General features: G+C 42.1%; 1 protein-coding gene across 8 annotated transcripts in view; it reads left to right on the top strand.

Moving 5' to 3' along the window:
• TMEM255B (transmembrane protein 255B) overlaps positions 1 to 21668 on the top strand; it is a 70875-nt gene that overhangs the window by 44155 nt on the left and 5052 nt on the right. For all 8 annotated transcript variants that reach the window (XR_002443790.1, XR_002443792.1, XR_002443793.1 and 5 more), the window contains 4 exons: positions 9893 to 9973; positions 13638 to 13723; positions 15510 to 15669; positions 21304 to 21447. Coding sequence is in view for 5 of the 8 variants with exons in the window: in XM_021414613.1 (XP_021270288.1) it covers positions 9893 to 9973; positions 13638 to 13723; positions 15510 to 15669; positions 21304 to 21447 (471 nt within the window). In the remaining 3 variants the exon portion in view is untranslated. The remainder of the gene's footprint in view (positions 1 to 9892; positions 9974 to 13637; positions 13724 to 15509; positions 15670 to 21303; positions 21448 to 21668) is intronic.

The raw sequence follows: 21668 nt of genomic DNA, 5'->3' as shown, positions 1-21668 counted from the left end.
TGTTTCTTAGACTATCAGCAGATGTTTCTATCCTGTGGTAAAAAATGCAAAGCTGCTACGAAGATACAGGGAGGGGAGAGGTAGTGACCACCTGTAGACCTCAGAATGGAGCAATAATACTTGGCATTTTTTTCCATCATTTGTAAAAGGAAGATCAGTGCTTTGACTTGCCCTGTGAACAAATGAGTAGAGTGGAAAAAAAGGAAAACACCTAGAATCATAGAATGATTTGGGTTGGAAGGGACCTTTAAGGTCATCTAGTTCAACCCCCCCGATATAGGCAGGGACACCATCCTCTAGACCAGGTTGCTCAAAGCCCCATCCAGCCTGGCCTTGAATGCTTCCAGGAAACTCTTACCTTCTGAAATGAGTTCAAGCATATGAAGGTGAGGAAAATCAGGATACGCATGAAACGTTTCACAAATTGTTAAGATCATCTTGATTTTGTAACTTCTGTCTTTCAATTCCTTCTGGGGCTTCCTTCTCTCGTGGTCTTTCAGCTCTTGTATTTTATGGCCTCATCTTGCAATCTCTTCCATTTGGCTAGACCTTTTCAACCTGGCCCCTCCACGTGCAGTGATGAGTGCCAAGCGTGGTGACTTCCTTTATAGGAATGAGAGGGAATTTGATGACAAATTGCTGGGCGTAAACAGCTACTTAGTGTGTTTTCTGCTCTATACTCAGCATAAAAAGTTCAGACACAAATTTGTTAGTGCATTACTTATAGTGGGGTTATTTAGAGGTCCCTATCAGTGGTGTGTCATGCCCTGAAAATTAAAACCAACAGTGTTTCCACTACAACATTAAAGCCTCAAGCATCTTATTTGAATATATACATATTCAATATATACACTGCTCAACTAGTGCATTTCATACAGCCTCTTTTCCTTCTCTTTAAGGTAAAAAATTCCACAAGAGCATGATAAATGTAAAATACCTACATTTCAGTCAAGACTTTCAGCATTTCAGATGTGTGGAGGTTAGGGTTTTGCAAGATGACCCACAGTAGTATTCTCAAAGATTCATATGTTTCTTATGTGTTCTACAAGCTTTGAGGCAAAGAGAAGACTTGTTTCATATATTTGAACTACATTACCAGGAACACGATAAACAGTTCTTGTATTCTTGTGGAAAAGTTAATAACTTGTGTGATGCAACATCATTTTAATTGATTGCTGTCTTGATTCACATTACAAACCTTACAATCGAGGTAATGTAGTCAGCGTAAGTAATCAGCTATAATAAGCAATTAAATATCTAAATGGATCAAGCGGTAACTAAAATTACAACCTTTAATAACATCAGTAATTGCATCATTAGAAACTTAGGTTTACCAATGGCTTTTATACAAATTTTTCACTACACAAAATAGCTACTGTAGGTATCATTGAAAGGTCCACCCCTCATCCTGAGAGACATTAGATAGCGAAACATAACTAGAGAAAAGTAAGTCTTATTCTCATGTCAGGCTTGGATTTAGCACAGGACTGATGCATTAAGGCAGGAGTAGTCTTCCTCCTTGGCGTCTTGTGTAGCCTCAGCTCTCCAGCACAGCCAAAGCAATCACTTCTGGTGACATACCGTTTGCAGCACAGTAGCCCTCAGGAGAGTAGCATCTCTCAGCAGTCCTTTGCACACCTGTGTGCTGCCTGCCACCACCTACGCCTGCAGCAGCTGAAGGTGCCAGCCTGCTGAGTCTCCACAGAGGTATGCAGGGCTGGAAACTCTTGCTTCTTTAACTTGTTGCCCATGTGCTCGTGAAGACTTATAGGCCTCTCCTCTCACATTCATGACAGGCAAAGTATAGCCAGAAGTCACTGGGGGAAAAAAACCCAACTATTTGGAGGGGACTTAACCTTTCCTAACAGAATTTTATTCATATTGAACAGGCCTGTCTGTGCATATCATGTACCAGTGGATCGGCTCCTGCAACTGGAGGCTTTTTCCTTGGCTACAGCTGTAATACCAGCCCTGAAATCTTTCCCAAATAAAGAAAAATGAGACAGAGGCTACCACTACAAAACAGTTTAAATTGAACAAAAGTCACCAAGGAAATACAAAATGAGGTAGACCACGTATGTGTGTTTTCATCCTTGGCAGTATATAGGTATTCTGTGTTCTTGCTGGTTTGAAGGAACTGAATGTGAATATCTAGTGCTGCTAAGCATTAAGAGAATTCTGTAGGATCAAGTCTTTAAATAGAAATCCTAAAAAGAGCTCTTGGAAAGCACAGTGTGAAAGAAATCTGGTTTGTGAGAGTTAAGTATTTGAGCCATACTGCCTGCTTTTCCTATTCTCAGCGCTGGAGTTGGATTATTTCTGAACAGCAGATGAGACAGGGAAAGTCTGTAGACTGGAGCCCTGCATTTCTGTGAGAAGGTTATTTTCCAAGTTACATTCATTCTGGGCAAGCAGAAGCACAAGAAAGGGTAAGTGGTGACTGCAGGCTGCAAGGAAGGTCACAGCATTGTTGTCATGGTGTGACATCACCCAAAGTATTAAACAAAACTAGGAATTTGTTATTTGCACCAGGAGATCCCTATTGTCTAATGGTTATAGTAGTGGTACAGTATGGACAGAAGTGTCCTGTCTGTCTCTCTGCATCACTATGAAGGATTTTTTCTATTGTGTGTTTGGGAACCTTTGAATTTAAGGCAGGGACAATACATGCAGACACCGAACCAAAACACAGTAGCCAAGACTTTAGCTCAGCTCAGAAGAACATATCAAAACTTAGTCCTAGGGCATAAAGTTTCTTAATACTTTGCTATTTGTAGGACAAATTTTGAAAAGCCAGCAAAAAAAATTGACAGCCTTTTGTTCCTGATGCTCTGGTCCATTGCAGCCCTTGGCAGTAGCCTCACCTCAGGGCTAGACACAGAAGTCGGGCTGTGGGAATCCAGAAATAGCTTGCTCTTTTTATTTTTGTGCTCACCCTTCCAGAACAAAACAGAGAAGAAAAAGTAGGAAGCAAACACTGGTATCACATGGGAGGAAAATGAAGAAATGACAAGATTTAGAGTCACACTTGACAAAGTAAAACTAAACTGGCATTTGAATTCAAAAGCTGATGATGAGCTTGGTGGCAGTGAGGTAAAAGCTGTTATTATCTCTATGAAAGACTTGCATGGTGCATAGTCAAAATGTGAAGCAGGTAGGAAGTATCAGTAGACTTCATGTTCTTCCTGTAACTTACTGTACTTTCCTAACTTACTTCCTTTCATAAAGTAGAGAAAGCAAAAAAGATGTTTTTCCCGTTGCTGTCTTTCAGACATCTCTCCACAGAGTTAAGGGTTTTATTTTCCAGCATCTGGATTTCCTTTCAGGGCTTTCATTTTTTAGAACCTGGAGTTTTGTACAATCATGGCGTTGAAGATTGCTGTCAGCCACATGCTCACAGCCAATTTATTATGTGTTTTGATATTTTTAGTGAATACAAGAGAAAGAGAGATGACATGGTTAGTTCAAGTACTTAGTATCCTAGTACTTCAGTTGGTGCCAGGGATACTGGCACTGACTGAAGGAGCATGCCTGCTCAAGCCAGTATCTCAAAGGCCTGGAGCTACAGCCTGGCGCCCCTGTGAGATCAGTCCTGATGCTGAAGGATGAGGAGAGAAGCCTGCATTGCCCTGTGGTGGTGACAGGCAGCCCCAGCACACTGTCCCTTCCAAGAAGGCACCTTTCCCTGTGCTCCATCCTGCCCGGTGGTTACTGCAGTTCAGGTCCCAAGACTGTGATCTGCTCTGCTTTCCCAGGGTGCTATTAGGTTGGCACCTTGTTTAATGAGGTTCTTTGTCTGAAGGCTCTTTGGTCTGTATGCTCCCATGTGCTGCCTTGTGCCTCCAACTACAGTGTCAGTGTGAGGGAGATATCTATGCTTCATAGAATCATTAAGGCTGGAAAAGGCCACTGAGACCATCCCCGTCACCACCATGCCCACTAAACCATGTCACCCTTTCAACTATCTCTCTAGAAAATAGTAAAAGCTGGTTGCCAAGAAAATCTGTTTGTTCGTATCTGCATTCCTGCTTTCACAGAGAGCCTGATCTTGAAAGGAGTGATAATCTCTGGAACACCGAGCTGCTGGCGCAAGGCTGAGCTGGCACCAAAGAATTGTGCTTCAGTTTGCTCTTAGGATTAAACTTGAAAAATCTTGGCAGTTCCATCTGCTATTCACTGCCATCTATGCTGTAGATAAAAAAGACCTGCAGAAATGTAATAGAGAAAAACAAGTAGAAAATAAAACACTTCAAGTTAATGAGCCACTAAAAACATTAGTCTGATTTTAGACTCCTCAGTTTTATTTATATTAGTCTTCAGATGTGCCTGGATCTGTTTTTTGGTCCCCAGGGCAACTGGTGTGGAAAAGCCCAAGTCAGTACTGTTATGTCTCTTAGAGTGACAAACAGCATGGCAATGTCCAAATAGCTTATTGGGAATGATTTTTGGCCCATGCTATTTCAAACCAGGCACCAAAATTATTTTGGAAGAGTGATAGCTTGTACAGGCCAAAGCTATCACAGGCACAATTCTAACAACCTACTGGGCTGGATAATCAAGTTTCAGGCCTGGGAACAGTTCCTGGCAATCTTTAATCCACACTTCAATTGTTGCAGCCAGGGAAGCTAAGACTAAGTAAATACTGTAATTGGAAACAAATAGACCTCACCATATAATTATTTCAGTAAATTATTAGCAAAATTATGTTTTATGTCTGTAAAGTGTGGCATAAATTTCAGTCAATACCATTTATGCTATATCTCCATTTTCAGAAAGTGGACCTAAATGTAAAGGAGGTGGAATTTTCCCTATGTTATCCAAAGTATGTTTTCTCCAAGGAAACAAAAACTGGAGTAGAAATATGTACTTTCCATACCTCAGTTAAAAGCCACACAAAATGATCCTCCAAAGACATGTCAAATTCACCTAAGATACTATTCAAAGAATATTCTCCTTATGCAAATAATGTATTGCAATGATCCCATTATCAAAGAAAATGTGGTTTGTTTTTTTTTAATTGGTATATGCAACCAACAAAACCAAAACCCTCTATGTTTGGGCTGAATCTTATCTTTCTTGGTGTAAAGCCTTTCCTCTAACCTGTCTGTTCATCATTCACAGGTTCTAGTACACATGCACACCAAATATGGAGATAAGAACCATGTAAGATCAGGGAGAGCTATTTTCATCCATAGGATTCAATTCTGAGCAACTCTGATTTGCGTGAAATTGAAAGGAATTACTGGCTATCCAGATTTTTTTTGACGCCACTAAAAGTGTTAACTGTAGACATTGTAGAAGCCATGACAGTCACATTCCAGAGGCCTGCAGATGTTCTTCAGTAGCCCGATCTTAATCTAGCACTGAAATAAAGTCCTGCTTTTGGTGAATTCAGCAGTGAGCCTTCATTTGCCTTCAGTGCATCAAGTTTTCTTCGAGTGCCACAACTTCAGAAGTATTTCCCAGCACAACGTATTACATGGCAAGATTTTACCTGGAACTTCCTTACACAATGGTTTTCGACTAGAGCTATGCAGTACCTCCCACTACTATTAATATATAATAAATACTGTGTTCCCCTTCTCTGCTTTGAGTAACACGTTTTAAGTGGAAATGGGCAGGTAAGAAAGATCTGCTAATTAGAGCTCTGCTGATGTCTATAGGGGGACAAATACCAGCAGGCTGTCCAAAAGAGGGAGAAGTCTATACGGAAACGTAGCTGTGTGCTTGAATTTGTATATTGGTGTTTATAAAAGTGGTCGTCATCTTCTCTGTTTCATGTCTGCATACTTAGGTCTTTTTGTTATATACTGATACCATTTTTACTTTATGTATGAATGTGTATATGTATAACAGGCAAATACAGTCAGATTGCCATCAGTTTAAGTTTAGAAAATGTTTAATATAATTTTATTTATATACAAAAATAAGTCAGGATATAGTAGGATATTATTCCTATATACTTCAAAGCCACTGTTAATAGCATGTGTGTGTGTATATATATATATATATGTGCACTTAAATATATGTAAATAGAACAGAAAAATAGCTCCTTTTCTACCAGCATTGCTGTAAGCAAGAGAATCAAGGACTGGTGGCTATCCCATTTTCATACACAGTCTGCAGTGAACAATATAAAAAGATAAAGTATTTTATGAGCAGTCCATCAAGAATAATGTCATAGCTTTGAAATGTCTCATTTGCCTTTGTTTTGGAAGAGGCCAATAAAATCCAACAGATGTTAATGCAGTGTGACATACTATTGGATAATTTTTAAACACTTTGTATGGTGTCTTATTCATCTAAATGCCTTAGTGATCATACAGACCGTAGCACCTCTGTGACGTGGAAATCAAATTGAATCTTAGAACAGTTCAACAGTTCAGCACCCCCAGTTTACCCATATTTAAAAGCTGCATGCTTTAGGTGCTGAGTTCTGTGATTTGTTTTGATTTGGAATGACCAGATTGACTACGTATATGCATTTAGAAGAAAAGGCTGGACATAGGAAGCTGCCTATAGCAGAGCAGAGGGCCTCCTTTTCAAAATTAGGTGAATGAAGGAATGTACACACTTGCCTGTGCATGCAGATATATTGACTGTATTCACAGTGGTTCCTTCCATGACACAGCTCTGATCTTTTTGCGGCATGGCAATATGAAGCAATAATAGCTGCTATGGCTTATTCATCTCTCTTTTGGGGACAGTGCTGCTTCTAGCACTTCACAAGCACACATGGATAAAACTGCTTTCTCCATCAAAGACCACATCCATTTTTTATCATTATTTTTTTAAAATAAGAGGAAGGAGGTGTAAAAGGTAGTAAATTTATATGAGTCAGGAGATCAGGGCTAGGGAGATGGTCTTCCAATAGTTGATGGATGACGTTTATAGTTTTCTCACTGCTTTTGTCAAGATAGAGAGCTGTCACAGAATGTTTGAGTTGGAAGGGACCTTTAAAGGTCATCTAGTCTGACTCCCCTGCAGCTACAACTAGATCAGGTTGCTCAGAGCCCCATCCATTCTGACCTTTAATGTTTGCAAGGACAAGACATCTAGCACATCTCTGGTCAACCTGTTCCAGTGCCTCACCACCCTTATTGTAAAAAAATATTTTTTCTTACATCCAATCTAAATTTCCCATCTTTTAGTTTGAAGCCATGCTTGTTTTCATGCAGCCTGGAATACAGTTGGCTTTCTGGGCTGCGAGGGCACATTGCTGGCTCATGTCCAGCTTCCCATCCACCAGTACCCCCACGTCTTTTTTGGCAGGGCTGTGCTCAATCCTTACATCCCCCAGCTTGTCCCAGTAGTGGGAGTTACCATGACCTATGTGCAAGACCTTGCACTTGGCTTTGTTGAACCTCATGAAGTTCACCTGGGCCCACTGCTCAAGTCTGTCTAGGTCTCTCTGAATGGCATCCTGTCCCTTGGTCGTGTTGACTGCACCACACAATTTGTATCCATCCTTGGCAGCACACCAGTCTCTTGAGCTATCTTACAGTATCTCTGTGATCCTAGTGGATTGTTGCCCTTGTAACTGCATTCGTATCTCAAACTGTTCCACTGCTGTGGCCATTAGTGTAATGGTACTTCAAAGAGTAGAAAAGAAAAGAGGGCTATATCTATGCTACCCTGTGACTATTTCCTTATATATGTTCACAGACTTGAAGCTGGCCCATTTTAGCCCTGCTGTGTTGATTATGAGATTTCTCTCATCCACATCACCCTATTCACCTTTCCAGTCAATCCATTACTTCCACACTGAACTAGTGGCTCTCATCTCCCTCCTCTTTGTTCTTAATTTAAAGCTCTCCTCCACAGCTGACTAGACTGCAGGTAAAAATCCTGTTGCCCTCATTAGTAATGTGAATCCTGATACTTCCAAGCAATTCTTGATTGTCAGAGATAGTCCTCTGGCCATAAAAGTGAAATTCCTTTTGCCAGCATACCAAATGCACCAGTTGTTGACATCCATCCAGCCCTCCTCTAATCATTTCTCCTCATCAGCAGGACTGAGGAAAACACCACCTGGTTCCCCATGCCTTTGACCATCTCCCACCAGGATCTTCCAGGATAAAACTGAAGCTTGTTATTGTTGTGAATATGATAGACACCTATTTTCATGGATTTGCTTCTCATGCTAGAAAAAGCCATTTGTACTGCTCATTCTTCTTCCATATCACTCCATTTCATCCCCATGCAACAGATGAATCAGTGCTGGAGGATGATGTTCTATGAAAAGAAAAGTACAGTGTGGCCTTTGGCTGATCCTGTGCTTGCTGTGCTAGCTGAGAAACTGTAGTCCTGTTAGCCCTCCCAGTCAGATCTGTCCCTGGACATCATGGCTAAAGGCTGATGCTTTTCCAGGCCTATGGAAGAATGTTGTCCTAGTTCAAGGCATGGCATGCTGTTTGTGTGGCATTTACATTTCCTCTTGAGAAAATAATAGTTACTAATGCATTTTTTCTTACACTTGTGTGATACAAATAAATATTTTTGGATGCAGGAAGTTAACCTTTCCCTAACCCTTAGGAGTCAGCATCCAAACTTTCTTAGGTTTGCCAGAGTAATCAGAAGAGCAAACATGTCATTACATGAGCTTTATTCATTGACATGTCTGCATTCCTGCCTCACTCTGCATTTTTACTGATAAGGATTTTGGGTCAGCAGAATTATACAGTTCACACTTCATTATCTAACAAATACAGAATAAAGAGAAGTGATCATAAAGAGCATAGTTCTTTCTGCAATTCCTGGGTTAGTCCTAAATGGGTAAAAAGTCTTTAAAGCCCATGCTGATGCAGTGGAAGTTAATTGACACTAATTTCTGCTAAAAACTGAAGAGATCTTTTGCTTGAAAGTTAGCATGGAAAGAGGAAATCGCAGATAGTGGATTCCCATCTCCTCTCTTGGAAGTGATCTGACTGACGTATTGGTGATGGCATTTGAGTGCTTTGAGGGTACAGATCATGACTTGGGACTAGGTAAGGGACAAAAAGTTGAAAAATTATTTTATGATAACGTAAGTCATTTTCACACTTTGGTTTGATGTATATACCTGATCACACAGAACTCTTCAGCTGTCAAATGCTCCCTAGGCAAATATGTTCTTGTCCTGAAACTGGCTGAGGCATGCACCCTCTAGCTTTCAAGTGGCCTTTCACCAAGTTCAGAAACACGTGTTATTCATCTAGCCAAGGATATTTCATTGTGTCCCTCCTTTGTATCAGCTTGTGGGAACTGTCACAGGCAAAGCAAATTATGAGCAGTGAGTACATCTTTTACAATAAGCATAAGTGGAATAGAAGGCAGAAGCAAATTTATTGCAAATTAGTTGCCTGAATGCTTTCATTTCTTCATTATTCTTTGCTGTTATTTTTTGTTTTCCTTGGTGGTTTTGAAGTGGATGAAGTAAATAGAATGCTTAAAGTGTTAGGTATTCTACCTTGTTTCACTATGGACGTTGCTGAAATCCCTTAAAAGAAAGTCACATATCTTGAAGACATACAGCAAAGCAATTCTTTGTGCTGGGTAAGAAACTGTACCAGGAAAAGGAGTGACTGGACCATTCTCACAGAGTAGTGCTGTTTGACATTGGGGAAGGAAGTATTTTAATCCCAGGTGATGTCCTCTCAAGATAGCTGACTGGGATGGTGAAAAGTAAATGATACTCATATAGCTTAGTGGCAAACTGGGGAAGGAAGATATAATAGTGAAGAAATCTGTTCCAGAAAGAAGCCACTACTGGGGTGTGTGAGCTGCTTACCCAACTGTCCGCTTTTGTTCCAGCTTAACAGAGCTGTAAACACCTGGCATGGGGACATGGGGCACAGTGCTTTCAAACTTCCTCCAGACTGAGTACTTTTCTGGGTATTTTTTCTCTTTACAGGAACCTAGACCTTTGTATAACAGGAGATGCCAGTTTTATTCAAGTGGAGTAGGATTCCTATATGATGCCTACCAGACAGAGGTAAACAAAGTCACTTCCTCATGTGTTCATTTCTCTTGTGTTTCAAGGGGCTGGGGAGGGGGGAAGTAGTTATTTGAGAGTCTCTCTGTGCAATGTAGGTTGATGGTAACCCAACTGTTTTTCCCTGCCACAAGTGATCCCCCACCTGTCTGAGCTCTGATGATTGCAAATCATTTCGATCAGTAAGATTTTGAGTCATCATCAGTGTTTGTATCCAACACACTACTCTGGGATTGGAATGAATACCAGTCCATATATATTGTATAACAGATGTCTGGAATGTTTTTATCACATTGACTTCTTTCTCTAAGGAGGTTTTTGTTGATTTGCATTGTCCAGAAGACTTCACATATTCTCTGTATTTATCCAGCACAGGCCAAGAATGTCAGTGGTTTGTATGCAGTTTATTGTATCTCAAAGACATTAAAATGATATGAGAAGTGCCTATACCCAAAAGGCTAGCCTCTGGAGAAATCCAGATTTAGTTTCTTTTCCTATTTTTCATTTTAATATTACCATAAATTGATGGGAGTGAAAAGGAAATCAGGCAGAGCAGGATAGAAAACAAACTTACAAGAAGCCAGATATTCATAACCGTTTGTCCTGTGGTTGTGAAAAAGCGTACAGGGAATGCTACTGTTAATAACTCTAGATAGGTTAGCAGTATCTATTACTAACCTAAGCAAGTGCCCTTGCTGCGAGGGCATCCTACTGTTGTTTCCAGATAATGCATGACAAAAATGTTTCATTGACCTCCTTGCTTCAAGTGCTACCCAGACAAACTCTATCCTCTTCCAACATATCTGTGCACATTCAGGCACAGGCATATCCCACAAAATGCTTCTGATTCCTCTAATAAGTGTGTAGCTCAGGTCATGCTGACCTCAGCTTCCTGCTGGTGACCCCAGCTTCAGGCTTCTGCCTAGTCAGATTTCCCTAGCTCTGCAGATACTGGGAATGTCTCAGTTTGTGCCACCCTTGAACTCCATTCTCTATTCTAGCAAGAACTCCCCCACAGATATATCTTTTTGAAAGTGTGGCTAGTTTGTAATAACATTCTTGTCTGGTTGTCTACCGAGCTAGAGTCAGCATGTGTTAATTCAGTTACTGATCCATGGCATTTGAACTTGGCTTTTGTTTTCCTGAAGTTAGCCAGCTGGTGAGCAGGAGACATGCTCTGCATTCCACGCGAACACCAAACCAGGAAGACAGATTGTTTTCTGAGAGTGAGTTTCCTTTTGATTGCCATCTCTAGCTTGTGAGTGGTCTCCAGCTCATGGAGTCTGGTGGATACATTTCTTTTATTTGCTCAGAGCAAAAATAATTAGATTTTTGTGCAAATTTCTATGAGGTGGGAACATCTCTTCAATTGTGCTGAGGGGTTAGACAGGCAAAAACAGCCAGAATATGAAAAAAGCTAAATGTCCGGTCATTGAAATAGAAAAATAGGTCTTGACATGCACACTACCCACAAATGGCCTGTTTCCACCACCCTTGCTCACACCACACAGAAATTTGTTTATTTTGGTTTATCCACTGATCTCCTAAAAAGGATAGTCTTGCTCTTTGCATGTTTTAAAAATGCAGTGATAAAAATAGACAACTACAATAACTCCCTTGGCCAAAAATTTAACACATCTTGCTGCCTAGAAGTAACTAAAACACGTCTAAGGTCTTGCCATTCTCCTTCTTTTGTCCTTTTAGCCTTCTTCTGTCAGAAGGGGCAAACTGGACTTATGCTTGGAGAGGGGAAAACTCCTCTACTATACTACTGTATATTTTTTTCCTATCAGAAATGATCCCCAAAGCCATGTATCAGAAAAAACCCACATTTTAGCAGCCCACTCCATCTTACAATGTACTCTGATCCCAACTACACGTGTGATGGAAAAAGGGTATTTTAGCTATGTGAGTCCAAGGCCATTTTGGCTGTGGATAAAGGCTCAAAGCCAAAGTCTTATGTTCCACTCAGTACAAAAGTATTAGAGCCTTCCAACAAAATGGTCTGGGTAGCAGATACATTGGTATGGTCTACTCCAGGATCGGTTTTCAAAATGCTTCGAGAAATGGCCATGTGATATTTCAGTTACTTCTGAGGTGGATCTTGATTAATCTGAGATAGTAAATGACACTAATGCCCTCTTCTCCTGCTGTAAATTGCAGCTTGGGCTGAAGAAAGCTACAGCTGATAATGTCTTCAGGCCAGCAAAGTGCTTGTGTGAAATTCTGATAAGTTGGATCACAACAGAACAAGGTTAATAAAATGAGGTGATGTCTTGGGGTGAGACACTCTTGTGACAAATGGGACATGTATCAGGCTGTGATCTCCATTTCTGGACTGCAACTCAAACTGGAACCATCCTTTTATAATCTAACTTCCATTTTGAATTAGGACAGCTGGTTTGTGCCGGAGACTAACCATACATAGAGCCTTGTCCTGGGCAGCAAAGCAATCCTGGTGCATCATTTTATTTTCCTTTTACTTTTATCACGCTTCTAACTTCACTGTTCAAACAAACTGTGATAAAGACAAGTTGGCAAGTCTGAAATCAGCAGCAAGGTGAATTTTCTCTGGTGCTGATTGTTGTCTAAGACCTTCCTTTCTGCTGGGAGCAAACATGTAAGGACTACAGACTCACTGACAATGGCAGTTTTCACACTAAGAAGGATGCGCAGATCCAGAACTCAGGAGCTGCGAAACATGGGGTAACATCTGTGAAGACTGTCTCACAAAGGAATATATTCATGGCTAAGCAGGAATGAGAGGAACTGTCTGACAGAAGCTTCTCAAAAGCAGGCATGTATTCCTAAGCAAGGAATTTCTGCTCTATCATTATGAGGAATTTCCCATTCAGTAATGCATTTTATATGCATTTTGCAAATGAAATACTTCCTACCTGTTACAACATTTTTTATATCAAAAACTATAGAAAAAAAATGTATTTTCTGTCCTGCTAGCTTTTAAAACATAACAGTTCTCTAGGATTTCAAACTCAATAAAATCTCGGGGAAAAAAAGAGAAAGCCTTGCATGTAAAATACTTCAGTCGGTCTATAGAGCCAAATAGAAGATATATACTTACAACACTTAAGGATTCATTAAAAGGATTTCTTGTCTGGGTTGAGAATCCATGCAATTCCTGCTCACAGAAATAAATCTTTTCAGCTCTATATTCAGGAGTCTGCTGTGAATGGTAGTTATTTGTTGGAGTGCTTGGATCTTCTGTGAGTGGTTTTGTTTGTGGGTTTGGAGATTGTTGGCTATTGTTGTTCTTAATTATTTCCTTCTTTGGAAGGATGTTACTGACAGGCAAGAGCTCCCATTTACTAGAAGCTGTTCGGAGAAACTGACACTTTTGCCCATTTCCCCAGTATAAAGGATGATATTCTTACTTACTGCAGTGGTTTACCATAGTGTATCTCCCAGGACACGTAGTCACTGTGTCAATGCTGTAGGGATCGCTGAAAACTCTGGGTTTTAGCAAAGTAGTGTGGAGCACTGTAACAGTGACTGAAAACTCTGCCAAGCCCTGGCACACCATCCTTCTGCTTAACAGTAAGTAACACCTGACACTGTAGTACCTGCTTCCTGGGGGTCAGTGTGGTGACTTGTATGTTGCACTGTAACGCTTGAGATTAGAAGTTGATCTCTTCTTTTTTGTCAGGTGACGTGTTATACCTTAAATACCAAGTGCCAGCTGAAAGTAAAGAGTAACACGTGCTATTGCTGTGACCTGTACAACTGTGAGAAGTAAGTACCTGCGTGCAGTCGATGGCCTCTGAGAAATCCCTGTTTGTTTGTCATTCTTCATCAGTGATGGAGAATTTTCCCCTTGGGCCTGGAGGAGCAATGCAGGAGGCTTGTATGCTGCGTAAGTCAGTTCCTCAGTCACTGGTGTCCTGATGTCAGTGGATAGGAGCTCAGGGGTTATCTGTTGGTGTGGTCATAATTTCAGTTTCTTTTTCTTAAATATATCAGTAAGCTCTTTGCTTTGTGATCAAATCCAACCCCTCTGTTATAGCTCTGTTGATATTTACTGGTGATTTTGCAATGCAATTTTCTCACTAGATTTAAATAATCATTTCTTCTACCAAAATGGGGAAGACAAAATGAATAGAAACATAAGTGTCCATATACAGAGATCATGCCACAGGCAAATGCAGAGCTCTTTTGTTAGTTAAATCTTCTGTATGCATGGGATTTTACTGTCACCATAGGATAGATACAGAGGGTCTTGTGAGTGTTTCCTGAAGCCGTCCATGTGCCTTCATCATTACTGAACCATGAGAAGCCAGAAGTGAAGTAGGGAGGAAATGCCTGGATATCCTTACAAAGATCAGTAGAAGGTTATCACAGGGTTGCTGTGCAGTCATTTACCAGGAGTACAACAGTGGTTAGGAGAATGACATCGCAGCCGAGTCCAGGGGTTTATAATGTGGAATAGAGATGGAATGAACTCACACAACTGGCTGGCCACCTGGATTGTAGAGATTTCAATGGCAAGCAGCATCATGTCTTGCCACATAGAAGAAGCTGAAAAGAATTTCCTGTAGTGCAACTTCTGCCTCATTCGTTCTCTTTACAGCTCAGGATCATCTTGTTGGGCACTGATCATGCCTCTGTAACTATCTACAGTTCACAGAGTCCCTCTTCTTTCTTTTCCTCTATGTATTTCACATCTTTCTTCCTTCCCCTGTCTTCTGTTCTGTCTTGTATTTTTTTCTTCTTTTCACATATCACCAGCCTGAGTAGCCTCAGTGCTCTGTCAGCTTTGACCAGCATGCTACCAGACATGTACAATTTCGGTGTATGACAATGAGGCTGGCAATATGAAGTAATGCACAAGATTTCTGCATGAAAGAGTAACTTTTGCCCAGCATTGAGTCAGGTACTGAGAAGAAAATCAGGAGATTGATTTCAGGTTTTGCAGTAGAACATTTCTCAATTTCAGCAAGGCAATGAGGATTGACTCCACAACATTTCTGGTTTACAATAATCATTGCAGTGTAGAAATACAAACAAGCAAATTTCTGGATAGTATAGTCCATAGTTTGAAGGCACATCTTTTTACTGTACTATGTAGCATCTGTTAATTTGCAGTTGCTGACACTATAAACAAATGTGGCTAGCTGGCAAAGTCTCCCTTCCTGTGGTTGAATTAATGCTTGAGCAACTTGCCTTCCCCACTGCCAGAGATGCCAGCAGATTTCCAGGTGAACTAGTTGCTAAATGGCAAGAGCAGCACCCGTAACCAGGTTATCTCTCTGTTCAGAGGCCCTTAGCAAAGAATTGGGATGCCTTGCTTGTGCCAATGCTGATCAGCTAAACTAGGGTTGGTATTTGTAGAACTAAATGTCTAATGGTTATTTTAGCCAAGCAGAGCTTTCTCCAGTTCATCTGAGCAGTGTTAATTAACATCCATAGGTGGGAGCATGGATTAAGTACTTTGGCAAAGTAAGCAGGAGGGATTCAGATCCTCTGGTTCTCTTTGTTTTGTGCAAAACACAGCAGTGACGCTGTCTGCATTGCCTTTCAGCTCGGAGCAGTCCTCCAGCTACTACGAATTTCTTGGCGTGAGTGGTTGTCAGGACGTGGTTCACCTGTATAGGCTGCTGTGGTCCTCCACAGTCCTGAACATCATCGGGTTGTTTCTGGGGATCATCACAGCAGCCATTCTTGGGGCATTTAAAGACATGGTAAGGCTTACAGTTTTTTGCCTTCTATGACTTCTGTGCTTGTTGACGTTATCAAGTGAGTTAAAAACCGAGCCTTAAGTACACAAAAGAGGCACTTTAAACATGTTTGCTGTGTGGTCTGGGAGTCTGGAGCCACATATTTAGGCTAAGCAGTTGCCAGCTGCTCACAGCTAAGTAGGTCAGATCTGGTCAGTGCATGAGGGGAAGGGGAAAAACAGGCGTCTGCATGAACAGATGCTGGCACTTCATTTGTGACATCTTTTTTTCTTCTAATTCAGCAGTGAACATGTGAGCACGAGCAGAGTTAAAGGTTGCTAGTTTGTAGATAACATAAAACTCAAGTCCTTAGTGTGATGATTTATGTACTTGTTTTCCCAAGAATAGCGATTAACACTGAAGGACCTCTCAAGTTTTTATTGAAATAATTGTTTTCAGGTCACATTAACTTCCTCTGTTGTTTCACTGAAGACTGCCTCTCTCTAACTGCTCCCTGTGCCACACTGATATATGCCACTGCTTTCAGAAGAGGCTGTGTGCGAGATGGACCAGCCAAGTGGCTCCCAATTGGGTGGGCACTCAGAAGCATAGATGGTCCCCCACCCAAAGAGCTTCCGAACTGAGCAAGTGGAGGTGTGGGGATAGGGCTGAAGTGCAAGAGGAAAAGGGATGTGTGATAGCAGCAAATGTCTACTGGTGATAGCAGCAAATTTCTGGTGACTATCCAGATGGAAGAGAAGTAAATAGAAGGATGAAAGGAAAGAAGAGAGGGATGAAGCAGGGAGTAGTGTCCCCTTAGTGGCCTTCCTGCATTTTGGGAGCATCACCTCCCAGAAGTGACAGATGGTTAAATGCTCTAGGCATCCACTCTTTACAAAAATATCTTCCACTAGCAGCAGCAAGTTACTGCTCCTTGCTGGAGATACTGAGGCAGCCCTGGAAAATGGGTGGCTGCAGAGGGTAGGAGGAATCACAGAGAGGACATTTCCCTGTGTTGCTCTGCAGCCATGTTACCTAGGGTATGAGCTACTAAAAGCTCAGGACTGGTGGCAGCTAAATCTTCTTTTCTTGGATGTTGTGATGGCAGTCCTTTCATCCTTGTGCCCTACTATCTGTGCTTCCGCCTCTGTAGAACAAGTCCCTCCCTTATGTGATATCCAGGTGCTGGAGCAGATTGAGAAGAAAGGGACAGAATGGGGCAGAATCATAGAATCATTGATGTTGGAAAAGACTTCTAAGACCATCTAGTCCAACCATCAATCAGCCTATCCCCACCATGCCCACTAAACCATGTCCCTCGGTGCCACATCCACACGGTTCTTGAACACCTCCAGGGACAGTGACTGCACCCCCTCCCTGGGCAGCCTGTGCCAGTGCCTCACCAAAGAGTTGCCCACCATCTGTTGCCTTGCACCCAACTGGCAGCAGAGGCTTACAAGGGCCTTAAAACCATGCTACAGAGCAGGGCCATATGGATTATCTGAAATTCACCTTTGCTAAGAGTTGTAAATGTTTGCACCTTTCTCTAACTTAAGGCAAGCAATCACACTGAACCTTTGCAGGTAAGCAGTGCGCAACTGACCTCTACTTTGTGCAAGGAGACCCTTGCAAGGAGCTGACTGCAACCTGCAGCCAGCTAGACATGAACAGCTACAGCTGCTTGAGAGAAGCTTTCTCAGTGCTTCTTCTTGCTGGGGAATCTGAGCCAGGGCTATTAGTGCTTCCCTGAGATGTGGAAAGGTGTGGAGAGCCAGACTGTGCCCATGAAATCTGCCTCGCATCAGCCCAGGCTTAAAAAGGATTTGGGCTGAGGCTTTGTAGTGGGAATGAGCTCCAGCCCAGGCAGATCTCAGTGCTGCAAGGGGTGTATCACTACACTGCTCCTAAGGGACAGCAAGCTGAGGAGACATTCCTGGAAGGACTGCTCTCCATGTCCTGGTACGTTCCCTGTGCTGGGAAGCAGAGCTTCGGGCTAGCCCTGAATCCTCCAACCAGGTGGCAAAAAGCCTGAAAAGGAATTCACGGCAACTTCCCCTAGCACTCGGCTGGAGCGGGTCTGGTGGGGCTCTGAGTAAGAACTTGATCTGAATAAGCTGTTTAATATCTCCTCTGCAGCAGGAGCAGAAAAAACACCTCACTAGCTTAATGAGAATTTATGTTGATTACCCCAGCACAGGATGCATGCTATGTTTGCGAAAGAGTTACTAGAGGAGCAATCCAAAATGAAATAACTATTCATTGCTCCAGATTGTGCCTCTTCAGGGTTCTTTTGAGGTGTACACCATAACAGCTTTGCTCACGTGCTGCTTGCTTTAATTATGAAAGGAGTAACTTGTAGAGGACCATGAAAACATCAAACAGAAGAGGGAGAGAAGGGAGGATGGGACTGAAATAAGAAAAGGCTTCAAAACATGTGGGAGGACAATTGTCTTTTTTCAGGATGTCACTTTCCCTCAGATCTACTCACTGGCATTTTCCTGGGGAGCCGTACAGCCCACTGCAGCGCCTAAGGGCACGGCTCTGAGGTTGGCTTCCAGGAAGCATGAGGCTGGCCAACCACTCCAACAAAACATCGTGTTTATCTCTGCGGAATGCTGGCAGCCAAAACATGCTGCAAGGAGAGAGTTTGCAAAACAGGGTAGTTGTTTCTACACCCATCACACTTCAGACAGAAAAGAAGTATTCTTTTGGTTGTTGCAGCTTTTCTTTCCTGTGACACGTTCTCTGCAGACTCTGGCATGCATCCTGTGGCTCTGCTGTGCGCCAGCGGGGTGTGCTGGCCCAGTGGGAAACACTTCATCTTCTCCTGAGCCTCGGGGTATCAGCTGTCTGTAGCCCCTGTGCCACTCTGGGGCTATCTCCTGTGATCTGCTGAAGTATCCACAGCAGTTGTGTACCTTCCTTTTTAGGTCTACCGTGTGCATGGGTATGGGACTCAGTCTGGGCAGTTACCTTAAAGTCATCTTTAACAAAAAGCAGATTAAGACGTAATGTAAATAGAAGTATCCAAGATGGTAAAATATCCTGATTATTTCTTATGTTTGACAGAGGTACAGAAATGCATGAAAAACTTTACCTGCTATTATAAAGAGTTAACTAAAACATCTCCCTTCCCTGCCCTGGTTTTTAACTGATGACTTGGAGATGTTTTCCTGACACACCTTACCAAGGAATCTGCCTGCCTTGAGTTTAGGGTTGCATTCATCTGAATGACCTCTGATCCTAGAGGAGTGTGTTGGCTGGTTTTTTTTTAATTATTCTCCTTGGAGTCCTTAAGGGAATCTGAACAGATGAAATATCATTCCTGTCACTCCTCTCCTCTTCCCTCACCCTCTTCAAAAACGGGAACCAAAATGAACCCCTAATCACTAAGCTACTTTCCATGTGTCCGTGTCTTGCAACGAAAGGTGTAATTTGATGTTAAAAGGAATTGTTTCAGCTTAAAACATCTCTTCCTACCCTTGTGTTGTGGTTTAACCGGCAGGTGGCTCAGCATCACACAGCTGTTGGCTCACTCCTCCCCTTCCCAGTGGGATGGGGGGGAGAATTAGAAGGAAAAACAAAGTAGAACTCGTGGGTTGAGATAAAAGCCATTTACTGAGATAAAGAAGATGGGGAAAAAAAAGATAATAGCTATGACAATTATATATGTGTATATATATATATATGACAGGTGATGCACAAGCAATTGCTCATCATCCCCCAACTGATGCCCAGGTAGCCCCCCAGCAAGTGGGAGAGAATGAGATGCACTCCCACCCCCTTCAGAATTCTCCTTCCACATGATGCCATATGGTATGGAATATCCCTTTGGCCTGTTTAAGTCAGCTGTTCTGATTCTGTCCCCTCCCAGCTCCTCTCCCCACCCTCTCCCTCGGTCCTTTGCTAGTAGGAGCTGAGAAACTGGAATGGCCTTGGCTTTGTGCAACACTGCTTAGCAACAGCTAGACGCATTGATGTGTTATCAGCATCGCTTTTCTCCTAAAACCAAAACACAGCATCATACCAGACACTATGAAGAAAAACAATTCTGTCTCAATTGAAACAAAGACACCTTGTATGTTAGGTGACTGATTTATCATAGCACCACTACTAGAATACCTGATATCAGCGTCTAACCAGCCTCAATACCTGCAAGTCATCACATGCTCTGAGCTGATGGCCTGATAATAAGGCGCTTGGTCAGTGCATTTGGGGTGGTTGACTCTGCAAAGCTGTCCCCTAGGACTGTTGTAATCTTTGCCCCTAGCAACTGGAGAATGTTGGTGCAACAGCTGGAGAGAACATAAAAGGATTTAGAGAGGTTCTAAGAAGAAGGAACAACCATGTTCACCCATCAGGGTTTGTAAAAAGGGGATTTGTATCTTGAAGATGAGAGACTTGCCTTCTTATACGAAATAGGTCTTCTGCTTTTGGGGAAAGCCTTTCAGTGTGGCAGCTCATGGAGTGCTCAGTTTCTCCTAAGAGCCTGGACTGCCAGATAACTTCATGCAGTACATCAGTCACCTAGATGATGTTTTCCATCTACAAACAGAATCAGTGAGTCCCTGTCTCAATCACAGTGTGTATGCTGTCTCTGAAGGATGCTGTTGTTCACATTTCTCACAGATAAGTCTGAAAGGAAATCCCAAAAAATGCCTAGCTGACGCTTTCAGTATTTGCCTTGCAATCACCATATTTCATTATTTCAATAAAAAAGGAAATTCCATGCTCTCATGTAAAGGAATCTGCTAATAAAAACAAAAGAGAGGAGATAAACGACTGGGTTTCTCTCAATTTGCAAAGCAGAGGGCCATTAAGATCTTTTTCAGAGCTCTGTTGTCCTTTGCAAATGGTTATGTAGCATAAGGTTTTAGGAACACAAGTCACTGTCACATTCAGCTGTTTATTTTGCTTATTGTTGTTGTTGGGTTTTGTGTGGGTTTTTTTCCTAATTTTATTGGTTGGTTTACAATGAGCTATTACTTCTTCCTGCAAACCTTATCACACACTGCAGTTAAGGCGCATGCCGGTAGAGCAATGAGATATGATAAAGGAGTGAATTGAACTTTGATGCAAATGAGCATCTCTCTTGATTTTGTGCAGCAGGAATGAGATAGGCATATATGGGGTGGTGCCGCAGAGCCAGCAGAGAACTCCATTTCACAAGTGAGAGGGAGCTGTAAAAGAAAAACAGGTGTTGTGGAAAGAGAGGTTTTTGCAGAACTGCATAGGAAAGCTGAGAGAGGCATCAGCTAGTTGCTTTTGGAAAGAATCTGCAGCAAAGTGTGAAGGACTGGGTGCTGGAGTGGCTAAGAGGAGGCAGTCAAAGCTGTATGCTGCGCTTTTCAGGGTGTCTCTGGTCTGGAGTCCTGCCAGTGCTTCTGTAACTGCTGCTGAGAAGCATCCGCTGTCTTTTTTCCAAGGAAAGAAGATTAAAATAGCTGTGTAATTCTGGCCAGAAAATTTATTTCAGATACGCCCTCCTCTCATTCTGCCACTTTTTTTTTTTTTTTTTTTTTTTTTTTTGTAGTACTGGTTTCACGCTGGAAAATCGGGAGTTGTTAAATTGCAATGTCATTTGTGTGTTGGGACCAGTAACTGCTCTGGAGCCCTCTGCACGGAGCTGATTAAATTGTTGTTTTCTATGCTCAACAGGTACCTATGTCCCAAATTGCTTTCAGTGCTGCACCTCCTCCTCAGATCCTGTACAACCCTGCCCAGCAGATCCTGACATATGCTGGATTTTGTCCTTCTGCAGCAACTATTTCTACATATCCATCCTACCCGTTGCCTCTTCAGGTATAGTACAAAATGTCAGCCTTCTTACTCCATCAGAAAACCCTGAGCTGTTCCGCGGTGCAATCTCTGCAGTGGTAGATCTTGGCTCCTGAAGGATCTGGAACAAGGCCAGGAGGTTGGATCCCAACTCACAGACTTGCCTCTATGATCATTTAGCCTGAGTCTAGCTCTCATGTCTGTTTTCAGATCTCACATTTTCTCTGGTCATCCTATGGACTCTG

This window comes from Numida meleagris, chromosome 1 (genome assembly GCF_002078875.1).
Source record: "Numida meleagris isolate 19003 breed g44 Domestic line chromosome 1, NumMel1.0, whole genome shotgun sequence".
NCBI lineage: Eukaryota > Metazoa > Chordata > Aves > Galliformes > Numididae > Numida > Numida meleagris.
The sequence above is the reverse complement of the archived record's forward strand: the minus strand, read 5'-3'. Positions and strand labels throughout refer to the sequence as shown.